Consider the following 27,621-nt stretch of genomic DNA (forward strand, 5'->3'; position numbering starts at 1 on the left):
AATGAAAATGGAAATGTTGGCATTAAATCTGTTAGTGAAGCCATGGGAGCCAAGATTTCAAAAATAAACGTGTTTAGTTACAACTCTGTTGTATCAGGCAGTCTGCTCACTTAAGGCCAGGACCTATAAATTCAGAATCTGAGCCATTTGTCTTGGTGGGCACCAGGTCTCCTCTTATGAGTTTCTCTTCATGAAATCACAGTTTGGAAGGGGACCAGGAAAATGTCTAGTTTAGCTCCTCTCAATAAAATAATTCCCCCCGTGACTTATTCCTCAATTCTGATTCCCAATCCGTGATAAAGGGAGCTTACCACTCTTTCAGGCATCTGCTCCATTTTATTTTAAACTCTAGCATATGAAAAAAGTATAAGCACAATTTGGAATTCTATAAATTTGTAAACATACTTTCCAGTCGTACCATTATTGCCTTAAGCACTGATTACATTTAGGTTATCAAGGAAATAATACAGAGGACCCATTAAAGCAAACTACAATTTTAAGGTAAGAATGAACCTCATAAAAATGTTAGATTTAAAACCAGAGCTTTAGACTTCTATGATAATTTGAATGTAAAAATGCTTTTTTCTAACTAGGCCAGTAGAATTTTCTGTTCTCCCTTATACTAAACTATGAATGAAATAGATTGTGGATTTTTGTTCTATATTAAAGTTGGGTAATCAAGTATTTTATTATATACTTGTTTATTTTATACATTTATTTATTGAGTGCTTTTAAAATAACTTCCAATCACGCACATACCTATTTACATGCACATTTTTTTCCCCTGCAAATTAGATGACCTTGGGGAAAATGTTCTTCATACCTAGGAGGAAAGTTAGTATGTTTAAAATTTCTTTGTTTCAACCAATTGCCAGTTCATTTGAAATATTCACCCTTAAGACAATCCTGAGAGGAAAGTGTATTAATGATTTTAATATAACCTAGTAAAACAGAATTCTTCATCAGAGAGTCTTATTTCATTGTTATTGTCGGTATTTTATACCTTAGATGTCTTTTGCAGTATCTCAAGGATCACTTGTTTGTGCAAATTACATCACAAGAACACCACAAATGTGATTTATGAAGGTAGCCCTTACCCCACACAGTCATTTCAATTTTAGCATCTACTGATCAAGTTTTCTGAAAGAAACCCACTGAACAGCATTAAGTTGTTTTTCCTGTTTATTGTATAGTTATTCTAAGGTGGTAAGTGTCACAAAGTTAACTTTGAGTGGAATAACATGGTCCAGTGTGAAACACAAGGTACAGCGTTTTACAATGAAACCAACAGCACAAAACAATGGAACTTTCAAAACTGGGTAGTTCAATGAAACACTTCCTCATTTCGCTCTATAAAACTCTGCTGCTGGCCTCAATTGATGGATTTTTAAAGCATGTTGCTGTTTAAAACAGTTTAACACCAAATACACATCCAAGAGAATACACATCCAAGCAATTCAAACTGTAAGCAGGAAATATGTCAACCTCTTTGTGAAAACTGTGTCCAGATTTATAGTATTCATGGCGTATTTTTAAGTAAAATGTCCTAGAATAAATAAACTCAATTCCTTGCTTGTTGATGAATATAAACTAAAAAAACAAAAACAAGAAAAACCACCAAGAAAAAAAAAAAATCACAAGAAAATTCGCTTTCATAGTTCTTTGCCTATGACCTTTCAGATACCTACTACCCTGGCTTCAAAAACATTTCGTGGCCATATATAATACAAACATCCATGTATTACATGCATCATTTATACTATCTTGGAATTTATCCATCATCTTTACTAAAATGAACTACATTTTAAAGACACTATATATCATGCTCTCTGAAAAATTATGGCTAGGCCTCAGATTTCCTATCTTTTTCCACATGCGTTACAGGCACAATATTACAAATATCTTTCAGCTGACAGTATAACAAGCTGCAACAGGCAATTGGTGTGCTGAATTCAACACAGCTCTAATTTTCACACTATACTTCTGTGGGATACAGTTGTCACCAACATGCACAATCAGGGATGCTAGCTAGCAAGGCTAATGCAGATACACACAAGTAGGCAAATGTAGGCATATATAGTATCTTCATTCAATTAACATTTGTGTATATATATACCTGCATATACTTATATAGGTATATAATCACACAGACAGCAAGTATAGTAAGGTTACCACTGAAAATACATCAATACTTTAGAACAGAGTTTTGAAGAACACACAAAACTGCCTTACAGGTTATCTGGCTTTGTTATTAAACTTACTTCACATCAAATACAGTTTGGATTCTCCTCTATTTATATTTCAATATAATACTCAACTCCTCACAACTCTATAAACCAATACTGCCTTTTTCAGCGAATACTGACTGATAATCACTACATGTCATACACATTAGAGAAACACCATCGATAGTGCATAATCATTTTAATAACTGAATATCAAGACATAACAATATAAGCATTCAGGTAAGCTTATATTTAATAGTTAACAATATTAAATTTATCTGAATTTGAAAATGTTTTGTTAATCTGTTTATCCAGATTTTTCAAAATAATTTAGTACATCTGACTATTTGGAACCATTCTGCCGTACTAGTTTAGCAAAGTACCTTTGAACTTAAACATGCCCCAATTAATATGTCACAAGTAACGATTTATGACATGAAAGGTTTTACATAAAATTCCACAAGAGCCAGTAACTTATAAGGCTGTGTCACAAATACCATACTTTACTATGTATGGTCTATAAACACACACAAATACACAATACACAAATACACAAGTAACCACACCCATATATACAGTAAGCCCTGCAAGTTTACATAAACACCTACACACCTGGGTAGGTACATGGCCACATATGAAAAATTTAGTAGTCCAATGGCTAAAATACATGGAATTATTTTTCAAGAATATTATTCTATATATTCATTCATTTGTATTAAGAAATGTGGCTTTAGACTTCACTGTTTTTAAATGAAAAAACAAAAACAAAAACAAAAAACCAAAACCCAATCACATAAAGATTTGCAGTGGATGCAACCAAACATACCCCTGCTGGTTAACACAGGGAACACATACATATGGTACATAAATGTTGGTTCAAAATGTTTTTAGAAGATATTTGAGTTTTTCATATTTAGATGAGCCAATATAAGGACACAGGGAGGTGTATAGATGGGTGGACCTGTCACTTCTTCAAAACCTATGATAGTATGAAAACCTTGTGCATTCCCAACCCCCTCACCCCCACTTAATTGACTAAACAAGACAAAGAAGAAACAAACGAACTGATTTCCAGAGCTAGTCTTTTGAGTTCACACTGAAGTTTAGACTTGATATACCATTAGGTTTGGCATTTCTAAAATGCTGAAGGCAGGGAAATACTTATTATATATTTCTCTATGATGTCTAAGGGGAAAAAAAAGTAAGTGCAAATGAAAAACAGTATCAAACTTTTACCTAGAGTGCAATGTCTTCACAGAACACTTAAGGTTTAGCTTAAGGACAAAAATGCATTGCTTTTACCTAGTAGAACAATTAAAAATTTTAGTGTCTAATTAAAAAAAAAATTCTAGACGTTAAGTAAATCTTAAGTGCCTACAAATCATCAATTCGGCTCCACCAACGGACTGAAAACTTCTGGTTTGTTGCTGTGGATTTTTTAAAATTTCTGCTTTAGTAAAATGGAATTATGCTTGCGTAGAAAGAGATCTCAAAGTCTATAAATGGTGTGCTGTTTCAATCTCTGAGGGATTTTAGTTTCTAAAAGTAAATGATATATATTGCCCCTGAACAGTCCTTTAATAAAAGTCATATGTTCAAAAGATTAAATGCTGTGGAATAGCATTTCCCTTGGAACTGCTTGAATGGAAAGTTGGCCATGATATCTACTGGCAATTAGTACAAGTCCAGTTTCTTTTTGCCGTGTCTAAACAAAGCCCTGGGCTTCCTAGCAGTTGGTGATATCTGCCACTTATCCAGAACAAACAGCATTTATTGGACCCTTCGAAGCAGTAGTTGTCCATAAGATTGACAGTTCAGGGAAATTAAAATTATTGGAATTTATTTTTGTTCTGGACCATCTGACCCCACCAGATTTAAGTTAACTGTTCCACTGCTTTCTTTGCATTTCTGACAGTTCAGTCAAATACATACTAATCTTTTATGGACTCAACTGTATTAAGTAATGCATTTTACAAAGACATAACTAGAACAGACACCAGCATAGGCAACCTCACAGATGTTTACTGTTTCAGCTAAAACAAAGCAGCCTTTTGATCTCAGCAGGAGTCTGCTCATTTCTATTGGAAACAGTTTTAAAACCTGAAGTCTGGAACAGGTATTATTATGAACTGTTCTTTCAAGATGGAATGGTTCAGTTTGCGGTTCTCGAATAATCTGCCAGAGAAGTGTCTTTCTCTCCAACAGACAGGATAATGAGGCACTAATTATGTAAGGCTAAGTTTTCAAATGCTGTTAGGTTGCCTGGACTTTTTTTTTCCCCTTCTTTTTCTTATGGTTGGAATATTTTATTCACTTGGAAAGTGAGATAGTAACATATGTAACTATAAACCAGATGGTAAAATTTGATAGTTGAGCAATTTATCAAGGAGATAAATTGATAACGTTTAAAACAGTATATGACAACTGAATTTCTCGCCATCTTGAATCGAACATTTTGTTTTTAAAATCAGTTTTCAAGTAAAATTTGAAAAAAACCCAAGTAAAAGCCTCCAAATGGCAGCATACATTTTTAATTTATCACCTACCGAGATATGTCAAGCCTGTAAAATATCAAAACCATGCTACACAAGTCTTAAATTGTTAGTGTTTGAACTAGTAAAACTAAATGATCACTAGGGTACGGCTTAAATACAACAGACCATACACATGAAATTAATTTTTAACATTCAGATTTAAAAATAACTATTTTATGTTTAGGCAAAGCTGACTATAATTCCTTAAACAGAGGACTAGAAAAGCAGAGAAATTAGTAGGTTAATGTTTAACAATGGGTTATAATCATAGACCTACTTGGTTGAACACAAAAGAAGTTTTGCATATCAAAATTTCCAAAACACCAGCAAGATCCAGGATTTATCAGCATGGAGATTTGGATATTTTTGGCCAGATTTATGTAGCACCATTTAAAAGAATTTTGCTTTTCAAATTGATTTTTTGGAAGAACTCCAGACACAATTTTTTTAGGTCTGTGTGTTAAGAAAAGTTTCCTAGCTTCAGCTTTTGCACATTTCAAAAATCACATACATGGCTGTAGGGAGGAATTATATAATTTATAACAATGTCATTGAATAAGTTCTTCATGTTAGTATACAGTTTAAGCTATACTTTTGCTGTTTCCAATCAAAGATAAGTTTAAAAAGTGAAATTTACTTGACAACAAAAACAAGGAAAGTTCCTGATGCCTGATGTGAGCATCTTCATGAGACGTGTCCTTGACGTGAGCTTTTCCTCACCTACGTTACACACAAAATGATAAACAGCTCTGAATACTGTCTAGGAAGAAAAAGAACACTACTTGAATATTTTAATTATTTTGCAATAAAAGTACTTTAAAAACCAGCAATCCAAATTTTATAAAGAATATAACTTTGAGGGAAAAAAATGTCTGCTAATGCCATTTTAATCTGCTTGACCAGAAAATGTGTACAGAATTGTACAGAAAAATTCTATCTACATGTCTACTTATGATTAACACGGAAACCTCATCTACAGAAATTATGACTCTGCACTGATACATTCAGAGTATGAATAACTACAGAGCTAACACATCATTCGCGTGTTCTGATACTCAAGGCTGGGCGCATATTGAAATTCATCTAGAACCAGGCCTAGCACAAAATTTTTAGCAATTGAAGGAGTCTGTGTTCAAGGTCCTGCAATCAAATCAATGTAGGAGATATTAAAAAAAAAAAAATCTCCTTCAAGGATTAACACCATGAATATAAAATGTCTGGATATTTACTTTTATATGATTTGGGCTTCATAATTGCAAGGTATGCAAAACTCTTTTGTGCATTTTGCCGTTAGACTTTTGCTTAGGAGACACGAAACCTTCACCCAACCACAAACCATATACATTGCTCCATTGTCTCTTTTACACTGAGTCTCCTACTGAATCCAAGTCCTCCAAAGAGAGGGGGCGATACAGGTCCTGCAAGATGAAGGGCGGTACAGACTCGTTTACTTGGTTTCTTAGGTGCCCTGAGGCGCTCTCAGGAGTGGAGCAACACTGAACGGCATCTTGGTCTCTAATGTCATTAGACCTTTTAGAGTCACCAAGTTTGGATAAGAGGAAACGTAATCATTGACAAACCATCTAAGTAGATAAACATGATGCTTATTTTGCCTTACTGGCTTGATCTGCTCATGAGCTTTTGCTCTGTGTCCAATTGTCTTACAGCCCCTGAGGTCTGTCAGTGTCACCTCTGCTACTATGTGCCGAGGCAGTTCTTTCCTGAACATTTCCTTCCCATTCGGGGTAGAAGAGGAACATCCTGACCTCACACAATAATTTATTAGGAGCCCCAGCTGGCATTCAGCAAATTCTGGTCCCAGAGCAGCAACTCAAGGGTTGCATTTGCACACCGCATACACCCAATAAACATTGCCTTTTCGAAATTGTATGTTTGGAAGACAGAAAGAATGTGAACCTGACCTCCCTGCTCCCTTCCCAGTGCTCTTTCCGACTCCCCAACTGCCCACCCATCACCTCCCCTCTTCTTCCCTCCGCCCCTTTCTGCTACAAGATCTCTCTGTTGGTAGCCAGGCAACCAGCTCAGATCTGCCGAGAGCCTCTAGAATCTCAGCTTCTTTTCTATGTTGAACCACCCACTCCTCACATCATCTGACTGATCAGATAATCTACAAAAGTCAGGGATGTGGGAGTATAATGGGGAGCTTCATTCAACCTACACAACACGTTTCTTCCTGATGTATTAAGAAATGGGACCCCAAAAAGTTCATGGGTGGAAAAGATCCTCCAGGATCTGCTTCTGTGACCAAACGCTTCTGTAGACAGCAATTTCAATGACAGTGTTTTGGGAAAAATAAGGGGGTTGCTTTGTACACTGCCACCAGTAATTTCATGAAGAAAAATATCTGGCAAGCAGACACTATATGACTATTCTAAAATACCCAAGGGGGTAACATAAAAATATGATTTTAACGGAAGCAAAAAAAGGTGATTAACCATCATGATTAATATAAATAAAAAATACAGATTTTCTTACTTGTGAAGAAAGGGGTCAAATGTCTCAATACTCCGTTAAAAAAAACCAACAAAACCAACTTGTATTCCTGTGTTTCAAAACGATGTAGGAAGTGTGAGAACGCATGTGTGTGTGTGAGAGAGTGTGTGTGGTGGGGGCAGGCAGCCAACTCATTTTCCTGGCCGTGTTGCTAGGCAACACAGGAGGAAAAATAGAAGTAGCTACTGTTTTCCAATTTGCAATAAAAAGAGTTACTTTATTCTTTGAAGTGTCTTCTTTTAGCATTCGCCATCTTTCACTTATTTCAGTATTTCCTGCATAGGAGTATAGCCAACCATTTGAGAAGAATATTAACCAAATCTGAAACAGGATCAGTTTTCAGGGATATTCTAGGCTCATTTTAACCAGGAGGGATTATTTGATGCAGTTGCTGCCACACCAAGATGAAAGCTCCTCTCACTAAAGCAGCTGGGAATGTTTCTACGCCTTGACGTGGTACACGGATGGAGGATGTGCATTTATGGCCTCTATTCAAAAGCTTGGAAACCGAACCGTCTCTGAATTATCCTGTGCTCTGCTCACAACATGTGCTTAATAAATGCTTTCAGATGATAATAAACCTTTTGTCTCCTTAAAACGCGCGAGATTGTTTTTCCCTCTCACATGCAGTGCTTGCACTGGTAGTTTAAATAAAGACAAAATAAAGACTCTGTGAGAGAACCATCCTGTGTAATCATTCTCCAAGCCCTGGTGATGTTAATTATATAAGCCACTGGCCACACAGCTGCTGGGACCTGGATGGAAATGTTCTGCCTCAGTTGGACAAAGCCACAGTGAAGCAGAGAATATAGAGGGCAGAAGTAAATTCTAGCCTCATTCTGCCAACAAAGGGGCAGTTGAGCCCAGTGCTTTCTATCCCAAGATGGACGTGTCCACTGTCAGCAAGCCGGAGGAAGCTCAGGTCGGTGGCAGAGAGTCTCGTTCTCTCTAATCTCACCTCAACAACTAAGCAGCAGCTAATCCTGAACCCAATTTAATCAGCCCAAAGGATGAAGAGGGATTTCTACACCAGGTGTACTCTCCAAAGCATACACTTCAAAAAAGAGAATGTCCTATGCAAGAGGACCCTCTCTGTCCTACTTCTGATGGCTGCACCTATAGATGGAGGTGTCGCTGGGTAACATTTACAAGAAATCAAAAATCACCCCACTACCCCTTCCGCCACTCGAGGACAGACATTTAAAAGATTAAATTAATCTGGCCAATTCTTTTTTTAACAGGCACTTATTTATGTATTACATATATATTTTATATTTTTAATATATATTTATTTTAATATGTATATGTACATTTGGGGTGTAATTCGTTTATTTCTTTAATGGAGGTACTGGGGATTGAACCCAGGACCTCGTGCATGCTGGGCACGCACACTACCACTGAGCTGTACCCTCCCCCACTGGCCAATTCTTCTTTTAATAGTTCACCAATGATCCCTGCACTTTAGAATGTGGCCAAGAAGAAACCACAGTGAAAACACTCAGATGGAACTGGAAGAGAATGATTGGGTTTTCTATCTGGAAAGAGCCCTTTTTTTTTTTTTTTTTTTTTTTGGTTTGGTTTGGTTTTTCCTAAGGCTTAGAGAGGATAACAAACTTATTTAAGATAACACAGCCATTTAGTGGAGTTGCTGGTGCCAAGCTCCAGGCCGCATCCGGTAGCCTAGACAAGCTAGACCTGACACCAGGAGGCTCCGTGGAGCGAGACAGTACCACCTGGCGTTTGGTGGGCCAGGCTCCAACAGGATCAGGGACTGACTGGGTCCCCTGCTCCCACTTTTAGAGGACGGGTGGTCATGACCTTGGCAGGAGGCTTGAAAAGAGGAGCTTCCATCTTGGATGCAGTTTAAATGTATGGAACTTCGAAGTTTCATTTTAAAGCACATGATACAAGAAACTAAATTCAGGAACCCTGGCTTTGAATTCAAAAGCCGCCAAGGGGCGCTAGCTTATTCAAATGCTCAGAGAGCAGCATCCTCAGACCTCCTGAGAGCACACATTCCTCCTCACCTTGCTCGTGAAATCCGGACAATGAAAGGCCTCCCATATCCTCCCCCCTGCACCTTCCCCACCCCTCTCCTCCTTTTATTCTTGCCTTGATGCTACTGGAAAAGACAGACAGCACCAGTGTGAGCGTATCAGAACAGCAGCTCTTCCATCCTGAAGGAAAAGCTAATCCCCACCCTCTTCCTTCACACGGAGAAGCTAACACTGTTTCCGGTAACTTTTTGACTTTAATCTCCACACTCAATCAACTTCTCCATTATTACAGAAGCAGCTAAAAGATAAATGCAGGTTGTGATGAAAGAGAAGGTGCTCAGTGTGGGTTTCATTCCCAAAAACAGCCGTCACATGTACCCATCCCTGCAGTGTGGCCCCTCAGCTGCTCTGGACCACTTGTTCTATATCACAAAGCAACGTCCCGCCAGGGCCCGCCCACCTCTGCAACCCAGGCATGTTTCCTTTTCCTGCTTTAAGGAGGCTGGTGATCAGTGATGATGTCTTTAACGAAACTCATTACACCCAAGGAAGCTCACAAACCAGTGCCATTAAAATCTTTGTGCATTTGGGACAAGAGAGTGGGGCATTTACAAGTGAAGTAGCAACTGTTTATTCTTCTTGGAATTAAGATTTGCACATGTTTACAGGGAAATGAGAAGCCCCGAGTCTGAGCTCAGAGAAACCACAGCCAGAATAAGGGACCCACTGTTGGCCACCTCCTGCCCTCGCCTGGTTATCACTCAGAGACAAGCAGCACTATTATGAGAGGGCCGCTTGCTGGCACCTGTGCCCTCCGCACCGAGACTTGGACACGTCTTAAACAAGGAGCGTGCTTATTTCTTACCCTCTGCTTCCGCAGGCTTCCTGGGCTGGTGGGTGATGGGCTTGGAGACTTGCCCGAGCGCGGAGTAGAGAGCTGACTACCAGGGGTTCCATTAACTGGAAGCACAAAGAACCACACAGAGAAAAAAAATGTATATTAAAGAATTCTCGTGACAAATCAGCTTCTCAGAGAAACAAATGATTAAAGAGGGACATTTGCTAAAATTCCAGACAATTTTTTATCTACAGTCCTGAAAACAAAGTTTCAGGGAGGAATCTTCTTCAGAAATTCACTGTTTTATTAGTCCTGTGTTTAATATAACAGCAGGTTACATTAAAAAATTTTTAATGTACTTTTCACAACTTTCTGGCTGAATTTATTAATGATGCTTTTAACTTTTAGGCATGTGTTTAAGGTCCTGAGACACTTTCAGTGGAATTCATGCTTAATTCTTGAATTTAGCATCCCTGTACTACCCAGGAGGAATAAACATTAGAATGGCTCCCAAGTGATAGTTCCAGCAACTTGTTAAAATAGATCACTGTCTTTTTAGAGTTAAGAACTCACTTCCAGAAGTGCCTGCATCCACTGGTGCCCTGCACATCCCCCTAGCCTAACTCTTGAAGGACCTGCCTCCAGCAGGACAAAGTAATCGGCACCGGCATTCAGGAACCCCTCACAGTTAGTCTTTACTTCTGTTAAAAATAAAAGCTGCTTTCTAACAGGTTTAAATCACCAGGATTGACCTGACTCTCAAGACTTTTACACAACATTATCCCTAAACTGAGTCAAAGCCACAGAACTCAGGTAAGCCATTCTTTTCTCTGAGTAACAACACCTCTAAGAACTGATAAAACACTTAAAGACATGACTCTATAAAGATATATCAGGTCACCACCATTTCACCTGTAAAAATGTCAACATTTTTTACACTTTTACATCCACAGCCAGTGAAGTAGGATTTGCAAGGGACACACACGTTCTCGAGGGTGCAGAATAAACATTTTCCACGAGGGAGAGCAATCATGCATTTAACTTACCTTCTATGAGTTCTAACATGGACACAGCCTCGGGGTCTAACCTGACCAACCAGAGCAAGAGGCAGAGTTCCCTCCCAGCACTAAGCCCCGCACCGCAGAAAAGGGAAGTGCCTGGACTAGTTGAGGATGGCTAAGGCTGCTCCCAGAGCAGGCTGAATGAGACGCAGGATTCATCAGCAGATGCCTTTTCTGCGTAAGGCTGACGTCTTCCAAGCAGCAGTGGGAGGTGCGGGCTCTGTCTTAGGCTACATCAAAGGTGTCAATTAAGCCTCATGCCAACGCGGAACCCCCACCCCAACCAGTAACTGCCGGAAGCTGGAGCCCTTTCTGTACTTTGCACTGAATCATAATGAAGTGCCTCTGGGGGCAAGAGACCCGGCGGTGACTCATCTGAAAATCAAAATGACAATAACTCTTCTAAAGCTGGTGGCTACCCAGTAATAAGGGGTAATAAGTACACCCTGACAAAATTCAGTGGTAAAGTACATGTTTATTGATTTTGCACCCACAATGTTTGCACCAAACCTTAGGGCCCATGCAAGTGGGAAGCTTCTTGTTTTGTCATCTTCTCCAAAGACCTTTAACAAATGTCACAGAACTCATGCTGCACTAATCTGTATTTTGCCTTTGAAATGTATTCGGTGTCTCCATCTAAAACACACACACACAACAACTTTTTTTTTTTTTTTTTTTTTGGCAGATTGAAGTAGGAAGCACCGAGAATGCTTGAATCTGCTTGCATTCTACAATCCTGTCTTTGCTGAGTGAGCCTGGGGCTCTGGCCTCACGGCACTACACTTCCCAGCCAGCGGCCCCTGCAGGAAGGGCTCTGAAATAGGCAGGGACTAAAGAACTGTGGGCAGAGACAGAATCCACAACCAGTAAGGCAAGGGACCCCCTAGGAGCTGACTGGAAAACAGGCTTTGTGAAGGTAACATCTTCTTCGCCTACTTTCTATGTTACTTTACATCTTTAGGTCACTCCCAAAGGCTACCCGGATTGGTGAAAATGAGCAAATGGGAAATCAAACACAGTATTCACATTTTTCACTTTTGGGACTCTAATTTTACCAAGCAAACGAGACATAGAAAAAAAGAGAAAGTGCCCTCTCAGGAAAGCAGCCTTCGGAATACCTAGCTTAAAAAAGCAAAACAACAACAAAAAGCTTGCATTTACTAACTACTCATTATGTGTGCATCTCAGTTTATTTATTTTTTTCAGTGGAGGTACTGAGGATGGGACCCAGGACCTTGTGCACACTAAGCACGCGCTCTGCCACTGAGCTATACTCTCCCGCCTCAGTTTAATGAAGACTTATTTTCTATGGACCAGTTAATGCACTTAAACCTTTCATTCATATACACACACACACACACACATATATATATATACAACATACACACATATATTAACTGATTTAACTCTTACAATAACTCTGTGAGGCAAGCAGTATGATTTTACAAGTGAGGAGGCATAAAGATGATCAGCAACTTGACCGGTGAAGCAAAGCAATCCAGACCCCGCTCTCCACCATCACCCTCCCTTACTGCACCAGCCTTCTAGCCTGCAGGAAAATCAGGTAAATAAACTCATAATCACGACAAAGTGTCCTGAGAGGGGAAGTACTGGGTGTTGTTATTGGAATCCTGACAACCTATGGGGTCAGGACTGGCCTACACCTTACAGAGGGTAACAGGTAATGAAGCCAGGCCCTAAGTATTAGTGGGAGTTTGCAGGTGAAGGAGGGTAGGGGATGGTGTTCCAAGGTGAGGGCCCACCTGTTTCATGGCTGGGCATGGAAGAGGAATCAAATGTGGTGCTTTGAAGGGACCTAAATTAGTTAGCATAGCAGGAAAGGGGAGTTGGAGGGCAGGACCTTCCAAATGAGGATGGAGGAGGCAGTGGTCACACACTGCCGGGCTCTGGCATTCAAGCTAAAGAGTTTGGTTTTTATCCAAAGTACAATGAGAAGCTACTGAATGATTTTAAGCAGGAGCCAGAGGATCAGCTGTGCATTTCAAAAAGCTCTCAAGAGCTCTTGTCCTGTCCAGAACGGATTAGGGGAGCACGCAGTTGGAGCAGGGACATTCCTTAGTAGCACGTCCAGGTAGGAGAGAGCGTGGCAAGTTTAAGGGTCCTGTGGTCAGAGAGGTGGTGTGGCTGGATCTAGCACAGTGCAGTGGAGGTCAAAGTAAATGGAAACATTCTAGAGAGACTTAAGAGGAGAACACTTCAGGGTTGAAGAGGATTATGGCTAGAGGTGGAGCAAGTTTGGAAGGACAGAGAGTTTGAACATGTTTAACTGAAGAATCTTGGGTGATTTCAATTCTGCATTGTATGTACCTTGATATACTCAACCTGAGAAAAGAAAGAAAAACATTTGCATTGTAGGTTGGTGTTATTTTTTTCTGTTTTAGATGAGGAAACTGAGGTTCAGAGAACTCATCTGTCCAAAGACAAACAGCTGGAAGGTGGCAGAGCTAGAACTGGATTTTGTTTCTTTCTTTTATTTTTTTTTTAAGTTTTTTATTTATTTAATGATTTTATTTGTTCAGGGGGGAGGTAATTAGGTTTATTTTTTTAATGGCAGTACTGGGGGTTGAATCCAGGACCTCATGCATGCTAAGGATGCACTCTACCAGTTGAGCTATACCCTCCCCCTCATTTATTTCTTACTCAAAGAACTGTACACTTTTCCCATGAGGGGCCTGTCCTGGCACCTCAGGACATGAGCGGGACTCTTGCCCCCCCACCCCCGTCTGCAGAGCTAAGGATGTGTAGGTTTCTCTATCACTGGGGCAATCGAACCCGCCTCCTTTATTTAAAGCCACTAGGCTTAGGGCTTCTACCTGTGTTACCATCTCCCTGGAGAAATAAATTTCAAGTTCCAAACAAGTCATTTAAAATCAAACATTTTTGGAACACAATCTGCTTGCAAGTTAGGAACGACCTGTATTCTTAAGGTCAGAGTTCTGTTCTCACTCTTCCTCTTGGCCACCTGAAAAGCACTGGCAACTTCTTAAAATGGTTCTTGACCTCCAGAAAACATCACACACCTTAGTGTTGGATCACTGCTGGAATAAGGAATTTTATTTCACAAGTTTGACACATGTGTTGAGAGCTCAGTTGTTTTTTATCCTGTAATACCAGAAGTCCCTGAGTGCCAGTAAAAAAGGCTTTGTCTTTTATTTACTAGAACTCATTAAAATTCAACTAACAAAAAGAGTTACTTAACAGAGGCCTTTTATTAAACAATTCTTTCTTTTGAATGGGAAAAATTCAACTTCGTAAGATTGTTTTTGAATGGCCAAGCAGGTCTAACAATTAGTTATTTCAGTCGGAAGTCACCAACATCTGAATGACTAAAGCACTCATCAGACCCACTGCTTTAAATCCAGTTCTGGTTTCCCTGTCTCAGATTTGTCCATGGAACTTTCCCTTAAATCCTGTATCCTTTGTTCTGGCTGTTACCACCTGACGGAGAAGTGCTAAAAAACTTCAGGCTGGATTATTGTCATATCCTGTGATGATCAATTACATAATTAGCCACCAAAGAGCTATGGAAGAGAATCTGTGAAGCTGATTTCTACCATCTTTAGTCCATGCCCTTCTGGGCACCGAAGCCTAGCAGGGACACAAAAGCCTAAATTTTTCACAGCACATGATTCCTCATGAAAGATCCGACCTCATTTTTTCCTTCATCATTTCAGATCGATGATCCTACTAGACTTTACTCCTTGGAGCCATGAATTCAGGATTCTATAATCAACCAGTCAGTACACACAAGGTACACTTATTTTGTGCCTGACTCTATCTAGTGGTCTCCTGTCTCCCCAAACTTAAAACTGAATATGAAAGTTACTTAAAAAAAATTCTAGAATTGGGAAAAACTTGGCTTACTCGTTCTAATTCACGGCTCCTTTTAAATGACTTCAGGCTCAAATGTGTGCTACCTTAGCAAACCCTTTGTGAACACGGAGGGTTTCTTCCCTTTAGTTTCAAAAGGCTCAGACAGCAAGTGCAGACTCAATGTTTAAATGCCTCAAGCTGGTCCTGAAGTTAGAACAGTCTCCATGCAAGACTATCTAACTCCAAGCTGACTAACCTTTTGGACCTGAAAACCCTCCTGGCCGTTTCCCTGTCTTCTTGCTGCACTTAAGGCGGCTCATTTATTTATGGTGCCGCGTTTGCAGGGATGAGGGGAGGGAAGGTGTCTGCGTGTATCTGGGCCTCTCCGTCTGTGTGTGCAGCGGGTGGTGATCCAGGCATGCTGCCCGGCGGAGCTGGCTGCTTGCCCTAGACTCTCCCTCGCTCCCTCATCATGGAGGAGGCTGCAGACTCTAAAATATGCCTTCCCAGCCAGCCTTTGTCCATTGCCTGCCACATTATCAAGGGAGAAAAAAGAAGGAAAGAAAAAGCAGATGGAGTCAACTGAGGCAAAGAGAAAATAGACAAGTATCTCCTGGGAGGGGGAGCTCTTGAGAAAAAGGCTTTTTCCTAATTCTGTCTTCCCAGGGCCTCAGTTCACGGGGGAGGTGGAGCCCTGATTTTCTCCACTCGTCTGCTTTCTCTTGTGCTGAGACAAGGGATCCAGTTCAGAGACTGTCTTCCCTACTGAGGATAATGGAAAGTGGGGAGGTCAACAGAAACAGTGCGGATGGGGAAAGGAACATGGCTCTATGAATTAATTTTTTTAAATAAATATTTACAAAAAGGCCCTTGAACCTCAGGAAATCTCAGCAACCTGAAAAGATCCCACTGTTCCTGAACTCACTCATCTGGTCAGCACGGACCCAGTGGTTGCCGTGGACTTGAAGGCCCTGCAGAATGAACGTGTGATGCGTGCTGCTTGTCCTCAGAGACCTCATGACTCGGTTAGGATGATACAGTTTGTCGTCTGTAGCCCCGGAGCCGAATCGAGTGTCCCAGGACTGGAGAGGCGGGAAAGACCCTCACAGGGGTCACCTGGGCTACACTGGGCGTGTGCACGACTCACAGGAAGTGACAGAGGAAGCCTTCTAGAAAGCGATAGGAATTAAGAAAGGTACAAGGCGGAAAAGCCCCAGGGGTATCTGGCGGCAGTTTAAGTTGGTTTGCAGGCTGGAGCACGAGTTCAGAGAAGACACAGGAGAGATGGCTGCAAAGGAAGACTGGCCGGACCCCGACGTTCTTCACCTGAGAATAAAGAGTGGAGACTTCACTCGGCTACAAGGCTGACATGAGTGTGCCAGGCAGACGCAAGGAGCAGAGGACAAAGGCAGGAAGGAGGCCAGCGACACGTGGTTCCTGCAGCTGGGAGAAACCCCAGTCCTAGGACAGCATCGCCAAGGAGGAGCCGGGAGGGCTGGGGATAGACTACATGTGGAAGAGGAGGGGGAAAAGGAGTCAGAGATGATTATAGGGTAAACGGAAATGATTTTTAACTCAATAGTGAAACAGGGTCACATGGAGTCCTCTGATTTAAAATTATGAAAACGTGTCAGCTGGGATCCCAGAAGAGGCTGTGGCTGTGACGAGGGAATCAGGCACTACGGGCACCAGGGATCGGGGTGGATGAGGGTCCCAGACTGATGCGCTCTGTGCCCCCGCAGACCCCTTGTGGGTGCTGCCCCCACCCTAGCGGGGACTGCAGGGCGCCTCCCCCTGCAGTGAAGCCTGCGTGGCAGCCCCAGGCCAGCCCCGCAATGACCCCGGCACAGCGCGGCCTGGGCCCGCCCGCTGGGATGGCGCTTCCACAGGTCACCCGTGGTGTCCTTGCTGCCAAATCCTATGACCTCCCTTCAGTTCTCGTGACCTCCCACTTGCCCTCTGCACACTTCTGGCCCCTCCCTCCTTCTCGAACCTTCCTGCCCCCTTGACGTCTGTTAGCGCGCTCTCTTCGTTCCTTTGCCTCTTCTCACCTGCCCCCGTAACTGCACGTGGTCCTGGGGCTCCGTGTTCATCCTCACCTTACAAACCCCTACGCGCCAGGGTCTCCCAAGTAGGTGTTGTCGCAGCTCAACTCAGACTTCAACACAGTTACCCACCGCTTGCCTCCTGGTGCGTCCACCCTCATGTCTACAAGGGACCCATTCCCTCGCTCCTCCTCGATCGACATACCATCACCTCTGACCCCTCTTCTCTTCCTCTGGCCTCATATCCACTTAAATTCCTGGTTTCATTTCCCCTTTGAAGTCCCGCCTCCCCCCTCATTCTAAACGTTGCTGTTTCAATCCTGCCCTGACAGTTTCCTCCTGGGATGACTACAGTGGCTTCGTGGAGCCTTCCCGGCCTGGGACCCTTCACGAGTAGCCATCCTCTACACCACTGCGCCGTTGTTTCTAAAATCCAAATAAAAATCAAATCATGGCCTTACTAGAAATCCTCTTTCACCCCCTAATACCTGCAACAAAATCATGCCTGTGTGACGCTGCAACCTCACCATCTTCTCCCCTTCCTGGAATTCTGTCATTCATTTTTACTGGACTAGCAATTTTTCCTCAAACATGCCGTATGCTTTTGCACTTTAATGCTTTAACTCCTCTTGTCTTCTCAGGTGGTGATGCCCCCGGCCCTTCTGATGCTGGCAGGACCCTTCAAGTCCCAGTTTATAAGTCTTTTTCTCTGGCCCTGTTGGTGAGACTTAGCCCCTTGTTGCTCTGGGCTGTCATGGTACTCACTACACGGTTAGAGTCAGTGGTACACATGTCTGTCTCCCAACTTGAAGACAAGACTATAAACAACCTGAAGACAAGAACTGTGGTTTAATCATCTTTGTGTCCTTACAACCTAATACATGTCTGGAACACAGTAGATACTCAGGAAATATCTATTTAATCAACACAGGGCATTAACATGGGAGGAATCTATAAAAGCAGTTGATGTAGGGTGCTGCCCCCACACAGACAGAGGGTCAAAGACAATGGGTCAAAGCTGTGAAGAGCATCTCCGAAACACCCGCTGAAGGTGAGCCCTGGGGGAATTGACAGGTGCAGGGAAGGAGAATGGGAGGAGGATTCAGCTTTATATGCAGCAAAAATGTCTAAAAACACAGGGGATGGCCCTCTTGATTTTCTTGGTGCATTTTGTTTTCAACAATTCCCTTGGAACGTCAAAGCAGGAAGAATCCTCTTCTGAAATCTCTACACCAAAGGGAAAAGGCTGAACTCAAAATTAATAGCTAGCAATCTGCCTTGGGAGGTGTTTGATATAAATTAAAAAATTGACAAATTGGACTGGTAAACTGATTAAAATTCTCTTTGCTTCCCCAGCTTTGGTTGTTGTCTTATCTGCATAAGTTGCATAAAGCATTTTTATATAACTGTAAAAAAGTAAAATATGACTAGCATAAATAAAAAGACTTCAGGATTTCCAGAGTCACATACAAGTAAGTTTGAAGCCCGGGAAATATGGAATGGTGCCCCTGCCATGGTAGAAGGTCATTAACCAAGGTGTCCAGCTTTTCCCTCTTTCAGATGTTCACTCTGGCATCTCCAGCATCGTTGGTCCATGGTGGGTTCTCAGTGCATATTGAATGAATGAATGGTTGTTGCCATGAGTGTTTCTACCTTAGACTATAAGCTTCTGGAGGGCAAGAAAGTGCATCAGCTCATGCTTGAATTGACGGGTGTAAGGCACCCACTGGGGCCTAAGCTGTGTTTGTCTTGACTTCTATAGACAGAGTGCCTCAACAGGGGGTGCCACTCTACAAGGAAAACATGGCCATCCATCTAAATGGGAATAAAACTATAAGCAAACCCAAAAAACCCCTGAAGTTCTTCTAAGGGATCCAAGAAGAGATTAAAATTTTGAAATCTGTAAGTTCCTAGGGAGGACTGCAGCAATGAAAACCCAGGATAGGTAAATGTGGTTCTCATACATTTTCAGTATTAAGAAAACAACATAAAGCAAAACTAAACTTTATCCATTCTTACTGGAATTGAACTAGCGCATATAATAGTATTATTTGGGGGGATGCTTTGTTATAACTTCCCTGTGCAGATAAAGGAGTTTATTGAAAAGAAATTCACATTTAAATGACATATTTTATGAGATGTCTGAGTTCGCAAGACAGACACATGAATAAAGATTCAACCCGTATTAAACTCTCTTTATGATGCTCTTATGTAGTCTTGTTTCTTTAAGAAGCATTAACACCCGTTTTCTCCATTTCTCAGGGATATCTCATTCAGTGTCTCAGCACACAATTGTCTGGGGGTCCCTATTTTTGTGTCATCAAGGCTTCTGGTTTCTCTGTTTCTAGCTCCAATTGCCTTCTTTGGACCCTTTCTGTTGTGGAGACTAATAGTAATTCAACAGCCAGGTAAATCATATTATCTATAAATTACTTAGGGGCTTGACCCGTGTACTTCCTGAGAGCAGGGGCTGTTTCTTTCATCTCTGCACTTTTAGCACCTAGCAAGTGCCTGACACTGGCAGGCCTGAACTTGATATTTCAGAGGGTGTAAATGAACACCTTACATTAATAAATCACCTCTAGCTTTTGGTCTCAGGAGGAAGAATGAGTAAGGGGCAAAGAGAAGATTTGCAGGGGATGCTCATTCTGGTCCTAACCCTGACTAGCCAAGGGAAGTTTCTGTCTACCACTGACATACATCATGAAGCTGGAGTGAATCATTTCACCCCCTGCAATGCTGGTGCCTGGGACTAACACTTGGGCTTCAATTGCAAAGTGTTGTTAGGTTGTAAATTGCAAACTTAAACTAGGCACTGTATCAGTTATCTCCTTGAGATCGAAATTTTAATAAGCAGAGATGAAAAAACTGGTATCAGAGATTGTCAGCCTGTTGTGCCTGGAGCACTGGACACCCTTGGGGCTAGCCCTGAGGGGCCACTATTAACTCGGTGACTCTGGGCCAAGAACCCCCAGTCCTGCCCCTGCTTCCTTATTTTTTAAAAATGGACTATATTATGATATAATAAAGAATATCTTGTCTTGCCTGTAATTGGGAGATCATTGGGAGGGTCAAAATAGATCAAAGAGATAAAAATTCTATGTAAATTCTGATGTTTCATTTAAATATGTCAACAATATTATCACATACAGCATGGAAACCTACAAATCTTAACTTTATACTACACTCTGATCTCTGTATAGTGCAGGAAGATGACTACTGGAAAGAGAAATTAAAAAACTGAAGGAGAAATCATTTCAAACTTTAGGTTAATGTGTAAGGGGGAAAAATGAAGATTCCTTAATGTTAAAATGTCAGGTTCATGGTGATAATGGGGCTTGGGGCCAAGCCAACATTTAAGGAGTATAAAAGTAAAATTATTCACATTCCAGTTCTACGATTTATGAATAACACTGAACAGACTATTTTAAGAAAATCTGGATGCAGTCAATATAGCGATAGCTCACTGCTCCTTTCCATGGTTTCAAGATACATATCTGAGTAGAGACATGGAGTCTTAGGCCAGCTCAGTGGAGGGGCCCAAGGCAGGTAATCCCCTGACATCCAGCAGCTGAACTTGCTCCAAAAAGATACGGAAACACCACTGGACTCCCTGAACCATGGGCTTAGGTCCCAGAAAAAGGGAGTGATCTTGGGGTCACTGGCATAATCCACTCATTTGCATCTGGGCATTTCTGCTTTATAAACCCCCTCTCTAAATTACAATCACCCAGAGGAAGGTGATAAGATTTGACAGCAAGTCAGAATCAAGAGACAAGTCATTGCATTTTATAAGTTCTTATATAATTAGGAGAAGGCTGTACGGCATATCTTCTAGATCAAAACGACTGAAGTTGAAAACTTTTTATGCATAAAAGGTTCATATTAAACAAAATGTGATCAGTGCCATTTAATTAATTTTGACCTGGAAGTTAAAGATACCTTGAAGGAAGTGTTAATGTTTCAAGAACATATGGGTTTTAGAGAGGATTTGGATTCTGGTTTCCGTGTGGAGACGATACTCCCTGGTGTGGTGCACTTACCACAAATTCCAAGTCGTTGCTGGTCAGATAACCAGGTTTTAACTAGAGTAGGAAAGGGATTCAGGGAAACAGCAGAAAACAGAAGTGCTTGTCTGAAGCGATCTATCGATTTTGAGGTAATAGATCCCAACCATTTTAAACTTCTAAAGGGAATGGTTCCAAACATTGGCAGTGACAACTGCAGATATATTTAATACATTTGCCTATCTCCTTTTTTGAGTTTCTGAAATTACTTTTGGTAAATGATACATTCATCTTTATTTATAAGATTATAATTAAAGACATTTATAAGATTTATATAATCTGAAGAGCTGCTGAATAGGGACTATGTGACCAATTAATTCTAAAGTGAAAATTTTCCTGTATTTATAATCATCTGTTTAAGATTCGGCTCATGATTCCTTTTTTTTTTTTTTTTTTTTTTTTGGTAACTGAAATTTTGAATTCTTTTTTGGAAATAAAATAGGCTCTTCACTATTTACAAGGCTATTTATTTCTGACTTGCAAAAATTCTCTCTCCCTTTTTTTCCACTTGTATTACCATGTTTTCCTCCTGTCGCCCCCTTTCAATCTTGGCTGCCATGATCAGACAGACAGAAAGCGTGCGGGCACTTCCCTTGCATCTGTAGTGGAAAACTCAGCACCAGACAAGAACTGCTCCTGGTCCCAGGAGTCTGTTCGTTGACTTGTGCACAATAATCTGACCTGTCTGCCACCTTCCTTGACTTGTGGGGAGACCAAAAGCAAAAGGAAAAGAAAAGAAATTTCTCCTCAAACCTAAGAGCGTCTAACTGCCAACTCTTAAAAACAAAATCTATTAAAAACAACAACGACAACAAAGAGTGAATAGCAACAGGACATACTGACTCTCTTGAAACATCTATGACGTAAGAGACATAAGATTCTGGCGAATCACCCATTATTAGATGTTTCCTCCATGCTACAACTGATATTTTAAAATTCATGGTATATAATAAGAGGGAAGAAGAGAGGAAAGAGTAAGTAAAATTTTTCAATATCAAAGTGGGTTTGAATTGGGGACCAATTTTGTCTTTTAACATTGATTTTTTTTTTAGTAGTATTGACAATGTTTTGACTAACGTGGGGCTTCTTTTGCCTTTACAGCCTTCCACGGTTATACTAAATAGCCAAGATTTTTAGGGGCAACAGGCTGGCTGGGCCCATGACCTCTCTCTCCCTTACTGCTCCCTGGGAGTTCATCCTACAGCCCAGGTCTGGTCAGAAAACATGAGGAATGTTCTTTTGTCAAGGCTGAACATCCTCCAAAGAGCTCAGTTTTCATCTGTCGTCTATTTAATGAACAAGTTAAGGCCTCCCAGGAGAGTTTTACAGAAAGCAATTCCAGCGTCACCCTGTCATTCTGGGAAGGCCCATGTCTGTATGTAGGTGGTGTCTCCCTTGAAGGGAGAGACTTTCCCTAGTATCAGTTTCCAGAGAAGAGATGATCTTCAGCTGTAAATTCTCTCTTTTCCCAGCTGATTGGTTTTCTGCAAGCAGAGGTCATTATAAGGAGGTAGAAAAGGTAGCTGGCATCTGGCCCTCTCTTTTGCTCATCACTATGCTGCAAGGTATCCAGAAGTCTGCTCTTGGTTGCAAGGGTTAAAGATGGACACTGTCCCTTGGAGGCAAGCAGAGGCATGGAAAGGAAGTCATTCTGTCATGCCAATAGATGAAGATGAGCAAGCCAGCTCTCCCACCCTCCACCGTCCAGAGTCAAATGACTTCCCACATCTATTTCTATTTTTGTTCTCCGTAATCCAGTGGTTCTTAAACTTAGCTGAACCTCAGAATTAACTGGAAGGTCTTGTGAAAACCCAGATTGCTGGGCCCCAGCTCAGGTGATGTGAAGCTGTTGTTCCAGGGACCATGCTTTGGGAACCACTTCCTTAACCCTCTATTTCCCTAAACCTGGGACATAGACTACTGATCAGAATTGCCTAGAATACTGATCAAAACAGGCCTTGGCCCTTAATCTAGGATCTAGGAGTCAGGGGTTGGATGACAACCTTTAGCAAGTTCCCAGATGAATCTCATGAACTTGAGACTTTGAGTGTCATTCCCTTACCCTTCAGCAAAGTTTCAGAGTGTTCCACCCACTCAGGGCGAGCTCTGTCCGAGTAAGGGAGGCCTCTCAGCCCATCTGAGACTCCGTGAGGCCCACAAGCTCTATCTCAAGTGCCAGCTGCGTTCTGAGACGTTCCCTGACTGGTGTGATGCGAGCTGTGCTGGGGGAAGGGGGCAGTGACAGCCCATCAGTGCTGCCTGTAGAGCACGAAGAAGGTCTTTGCAGACACATCCAGGGAAGAGCAGTCATCAGGAAGGCCCCAAGGGGAAGGCGACCCTTAGAGAACTTAGGTGGACTGAGGGGTCCAGCTCTCCAGCCACCCAAGACTTCTTTCTTCCAAGACTCACTTTGGAGGTTTCAGTTTTAGTTCTTATCAGGAAAAACAGATGATAGCACCTCCATTTTTAAATATGGAAGCTATAACTTACACTGGTCAGTGGTGCCAGAGGTAGCCCTGTCGCTCCAGTTCAGACATCCTTCCCTGTCCCTCTGGGACCACACTGCTGGGAACATGACGTCCTCAATACAGACCCCAAGGTCTCAGTCCCCATTTATAAGAGCTTCCCTGCCTTCTTGAAATCAGGTGACAATCGCTTTGATGTATGTATCATTTAATAATTCATATTCAACGGTTTATAGCATTTAGTAAATAACTCCCTTCAATAGTGAAACCGACCTTAAAGCTAAGACGAAAACAAACAAGCAACTGACTCATGTCATTTTAAGACCAAAGAAGGAAAAGGCGGGGCTGAGGTGGTCGTCTTGCAAGTACACATCCTGCTCCAACGCCAGCACGCATGCCCACTGACAGACAGGACACAGCCCGGAGTCCCTGCAGCCACCTCTGCCCAGGGCTCTCGCGCGACGCTTTTAGCCCCAGAGCCATGCTGGGGCCCAAGTACGAAGTATGTCAAACAAAAGTTCATCAAACAAATATTGCAAACCCCTCATTAGCCAGTTCCAAGGAGAGTAAATGCTTTCACGGAGACTTCTAGAGTAGGGAGCCCTTAGCCTAAAAAATAATTTTTGTGGCAGAAATGATGCAAGTTGGGAACATACTTCTATTTGTGGGCAAATCCGGGTCTTCACTAAGTCTTCCCGAACCCGAGGCTTTTTCTTACAGCCAACATGCTAGACTCTGGCAAATCTGTTCCACCGCTTTAACATGTTCTAAAATTACAAACCGGAACCTACACTATCTGGAAACCTCACGCTCCGGGTTTCACACACCCTCTGCTCATCATGCGTCAGAGAGGAGGCAGTTGCTTCAGCCTCCTTTGCTGCTTTACCTGAGCTGGTTGACGCCGGGGATTTGCTGCGCCGGGAAGGTCCTGGGCTCTTGGTGGTGCTCCTGCGAGATGATGAAGCTATTTTGGTGTAAGAAGTGGACTTCACCACTCGACATTCTGGGGAGAGAAGAAAGGCCACACACACATCAGTATAGGGGCATGGCACATGCCATTCAAACGTGCAATAAACCTGGAAAGAGACATAAACAAGCCATCCTCAGGCACACGTGCTCCCTGCCAGCCCAGCGCTCCTGAACGACAACAGAACCAAGAAGACAACCTGGAAGGGCACAGTGGGTGTCTTAGACATCCAAGTATATACAGCTGTCCCTCTGTACCCACAGGGAATTGGTTCCAGGACTACCCGCCTCCAATAACCACCACCACTGGCTGCTCTGGTCTGACCAGGTGGCCCCGCGAGTGGTTTCCATCTTTAAAAAAAAAAAAAATCTATGCATATGAACATATGAGCACAAATTAAAAGGTGGAAGTAAGCAAGAAACACAACATCATAGTATCAAAAGACATAATCAGAACCACTGTGTGAATAGTGCCTGAGACCATGTCTACGGAGGTTTTAATTCACAAAACAGATCTTTGGAACAGGTGAAGAGGATGTCCAGTTAACTCAAGGCTCTGTTCACACAACTGACAGCATATTCTGGAGTCCGTCCTAGTCTTTGGACATGGGTCTGGCCTTCCGGAGAGATATTAGCAACCAAACTGGACTGCTATGACATTGTTGGTTTGTTGGTGTGCTTCCAATTACATTTTTACAAGTGTCCGCTGCGTGCCAAGCACTGAGCTCTGCAGGTATGATGGAGAACAGACACAGTTTTGGAACTGGAAACACTGACCCCCGGGTGGTGCAGTGTGGAGTCTTTTAACCAACGAGGACTCTTTTTTTCCATTGATTTTTACTTCATGGACCTCATGTTTTAAAAATGTTAGCTTATGAAACAAATTCCATAAAGTAATAATACATTTCTCCTCTTAAATCAAAACCAGGACTATAATAAGGGCAGGATGACTGGGACTTTGTGTCTCAGGTCACAAATGTCTAGAGGTCACATAAATTTAAAATAATAATTATAAAGCTTGGTATCTATCTAATTAGCAGGAATGAATGGTTAAAATAGAAAGCTACCAGATGGTGTGCACTGGTAATAACAGCCATCTGTGAGCTGCGACAAGAATTAAAAAGTTGATTTTAGGGTTTGTCGCAGGTGCCAAAATTGCTGGTTATGGCTCCAACTACCAACCAGGGCTGTGGACCAGCAGAATAGAACCAATCTTACCACACTGAGCTGACACTTCTCCAGCTACCAGAAAGACACTGGGTATTTTCGTCAGGCAGCTCTGTCTTACCAGAGCAAGTGTGGGCGTTTGATTTGATTTTCGAAGTGTTGAAAAAACCCTGTGGACTCACGCCATGCTCCCAGAGCTTCTCTTGCTTCTCTCGAACTTAGTTCTTCACCACATTATTAATCTAGCCAAAGTATTCATTTGTCTGCCTCCCCACCCCCTTCTCCCTTGGGTACTAGCTAGTCCCGGCATATTTAGCACAGGGAACTGTATTCAGTATCTTGTAGTAACCCTCTAACGAAAAAGAATATGAAAACGAATCTATGTTTGTGTAGGGATGACTGAAACATGATGCTGGACACCAGAAATTGACACAACATTGTAAACTGACTATACTTCAATAAAAAAGAATGTGAATGAATAAATAAATAAATAAATAAATGCAAGCAGGTAATAGCTGCTCAATAAATATCGGCCCATGTTGTTATTGCTCTTGTTACTACTTGTGTGAACTCTGACTATCCACTCAACTAACCCAACCTCTCATTTTACTGATAAAGGAGTCTCCAAGAGGCTAAAGGGCTTGCATCAGAATCCAAGTCTCCTGGGTCAGTGGCTTCCTCAGCACCCCAGGATCCGATACTGTGGCCTAAGCAGGCAGTTCCATTGCGCATAAAGGCTGGAAAATGTTTATCAATGCCCACGGTCGGGACGGACAGGTGAGTGGGAGATGGCAGATAACGGGAAAGACAGTGAACAACCAGTTCTCATAACGTTAAGTTAAAATTTAAATACTAAAGCTGCAATTCTATCAAGACTCTTATTGCATCAGTAAAAAAGAAACAATGAACCCTCTTTCAGAAGTGGAATTATGGTAAAGTAATAGCTTGGGGGATCGTGGCATCTGAAAGATAATTACAAGTATTATGAATCTCATACCACTTGCCTTCGGGATATGAGTGAAGCTTCGTGAGTCATAGAGGGGATTAGGATAATTCTGAAAGGCTCTTAGGATAATTCTGAAAGGCTCGGGCTGAATAACAGAAGACAGAAACTAAACAATGATAGTAACTGCTTTTTTCCCCCCAGGGTCAAAATAAAACCAATTGAAGAAAATTGCAGCGCCAGGCCATAAATTAGGAAAAAAAATCCAAGAAGACTCCAACCATCTTTCCCACTAGAGTTTCAATTTTAAGTATTTTAATTAATTTAAAAGGGAATGGCATTTTATGACAGTGAGAGATGCCATGAAAAAGGACAAATGTTCATTACTTTGGAGAGAATGCCAAAATCTCTGTCAGCTTAAAACCACAACTTAGAAACGTCGTGAATAATATGATCTAAGTGGCCAATAAAATAGAAAGCCTGTTTGTTCTCATGAAGGACATTTTTCACAGCGTCTGGCAGGGAAGCAAACAGCGCTCTCCACCAGAGACCTCACTCTCTTCTCGGGATGTGTGCCTCTGGAGGAGGGGGGGCAGTCACTTCATTCTGGTATTTTTGGCACCCTTATGTTAAGAGGACCGCACTTCCTTTGGCTGTGGGGATGCTGGACCACACAGACACTTCCTAGGAAGGATGAGACTGAAGGACTGAAGGTGAGCCACTTGAAGGAAGCTTCAGGATAGTAATTTCTCTTGCTACTGAAGATCGCAGACTACCCAAAGTAGAGCAAATCAGATGCAACACATTCTCTGCATCTCTGGTGACCGAACTTCCCATAGCAAGCAAGTCAGCAAGTGAGGTCTGATTAAGCCTCTGCTTGAGGAAGTCCCTACACTCACCGCTTCACGAGCTGGGAAGTGTCCTTTTCCATTTGGTCTGCACTAACATGAGCTTTACGGATGTTC

The 27,621-nt window shown here is 41.9% G+C and overlaps 1 protein-coding gene across 3 annotated transcripts in view; it reads right to left on the minus strand.

The window, feature by feature from the left end:
* Positions 1-27,621, minus strand: part of DCLK1 (doublecortin like kinase 1) — a 298,221-nt gene that overhangs the window by 67,153 nt on the left and 203,447 nt on the right. For 2 of the 3 annotated variants that reach the window (XM_074378069.1, XM_074378068.1), the window contains exons 5-6: positions 24,467-24,583; positions 10,136-10,230 (exon numbers count right to left, since the gene is read on the minus strand). In XM_074378069.1, the coding sequence (XP_074234170.1) occupies positions 10,136-10,230; positions 24,467-24,583 (212 nt within the window). Of the gene's footprint in view, positions 1-1,164; positions 6,178-10,135; positions 10,231-24,466; positions 24,584-27,621 lie in introns of those variants that run through there. The other variant, XM_074378070.1, reaches the window with a different exon arrangement.

This window comes from Camelus bactrianus, chromosome 14, assembly GCF_048773025.1.
Source record: "Camelus bactrianus isolate YW-2024 breed Bactrian camel chromosome 14, ASM4877302v1, whole genome shotgun sequence".
Taxonomy (NCBI): domain Eukaryota; kingdom Metazoa; phylum Chordata; class Mammalia; order Artiodactyla; family Camelidae; genus Camelus; species Camelus bactrianus.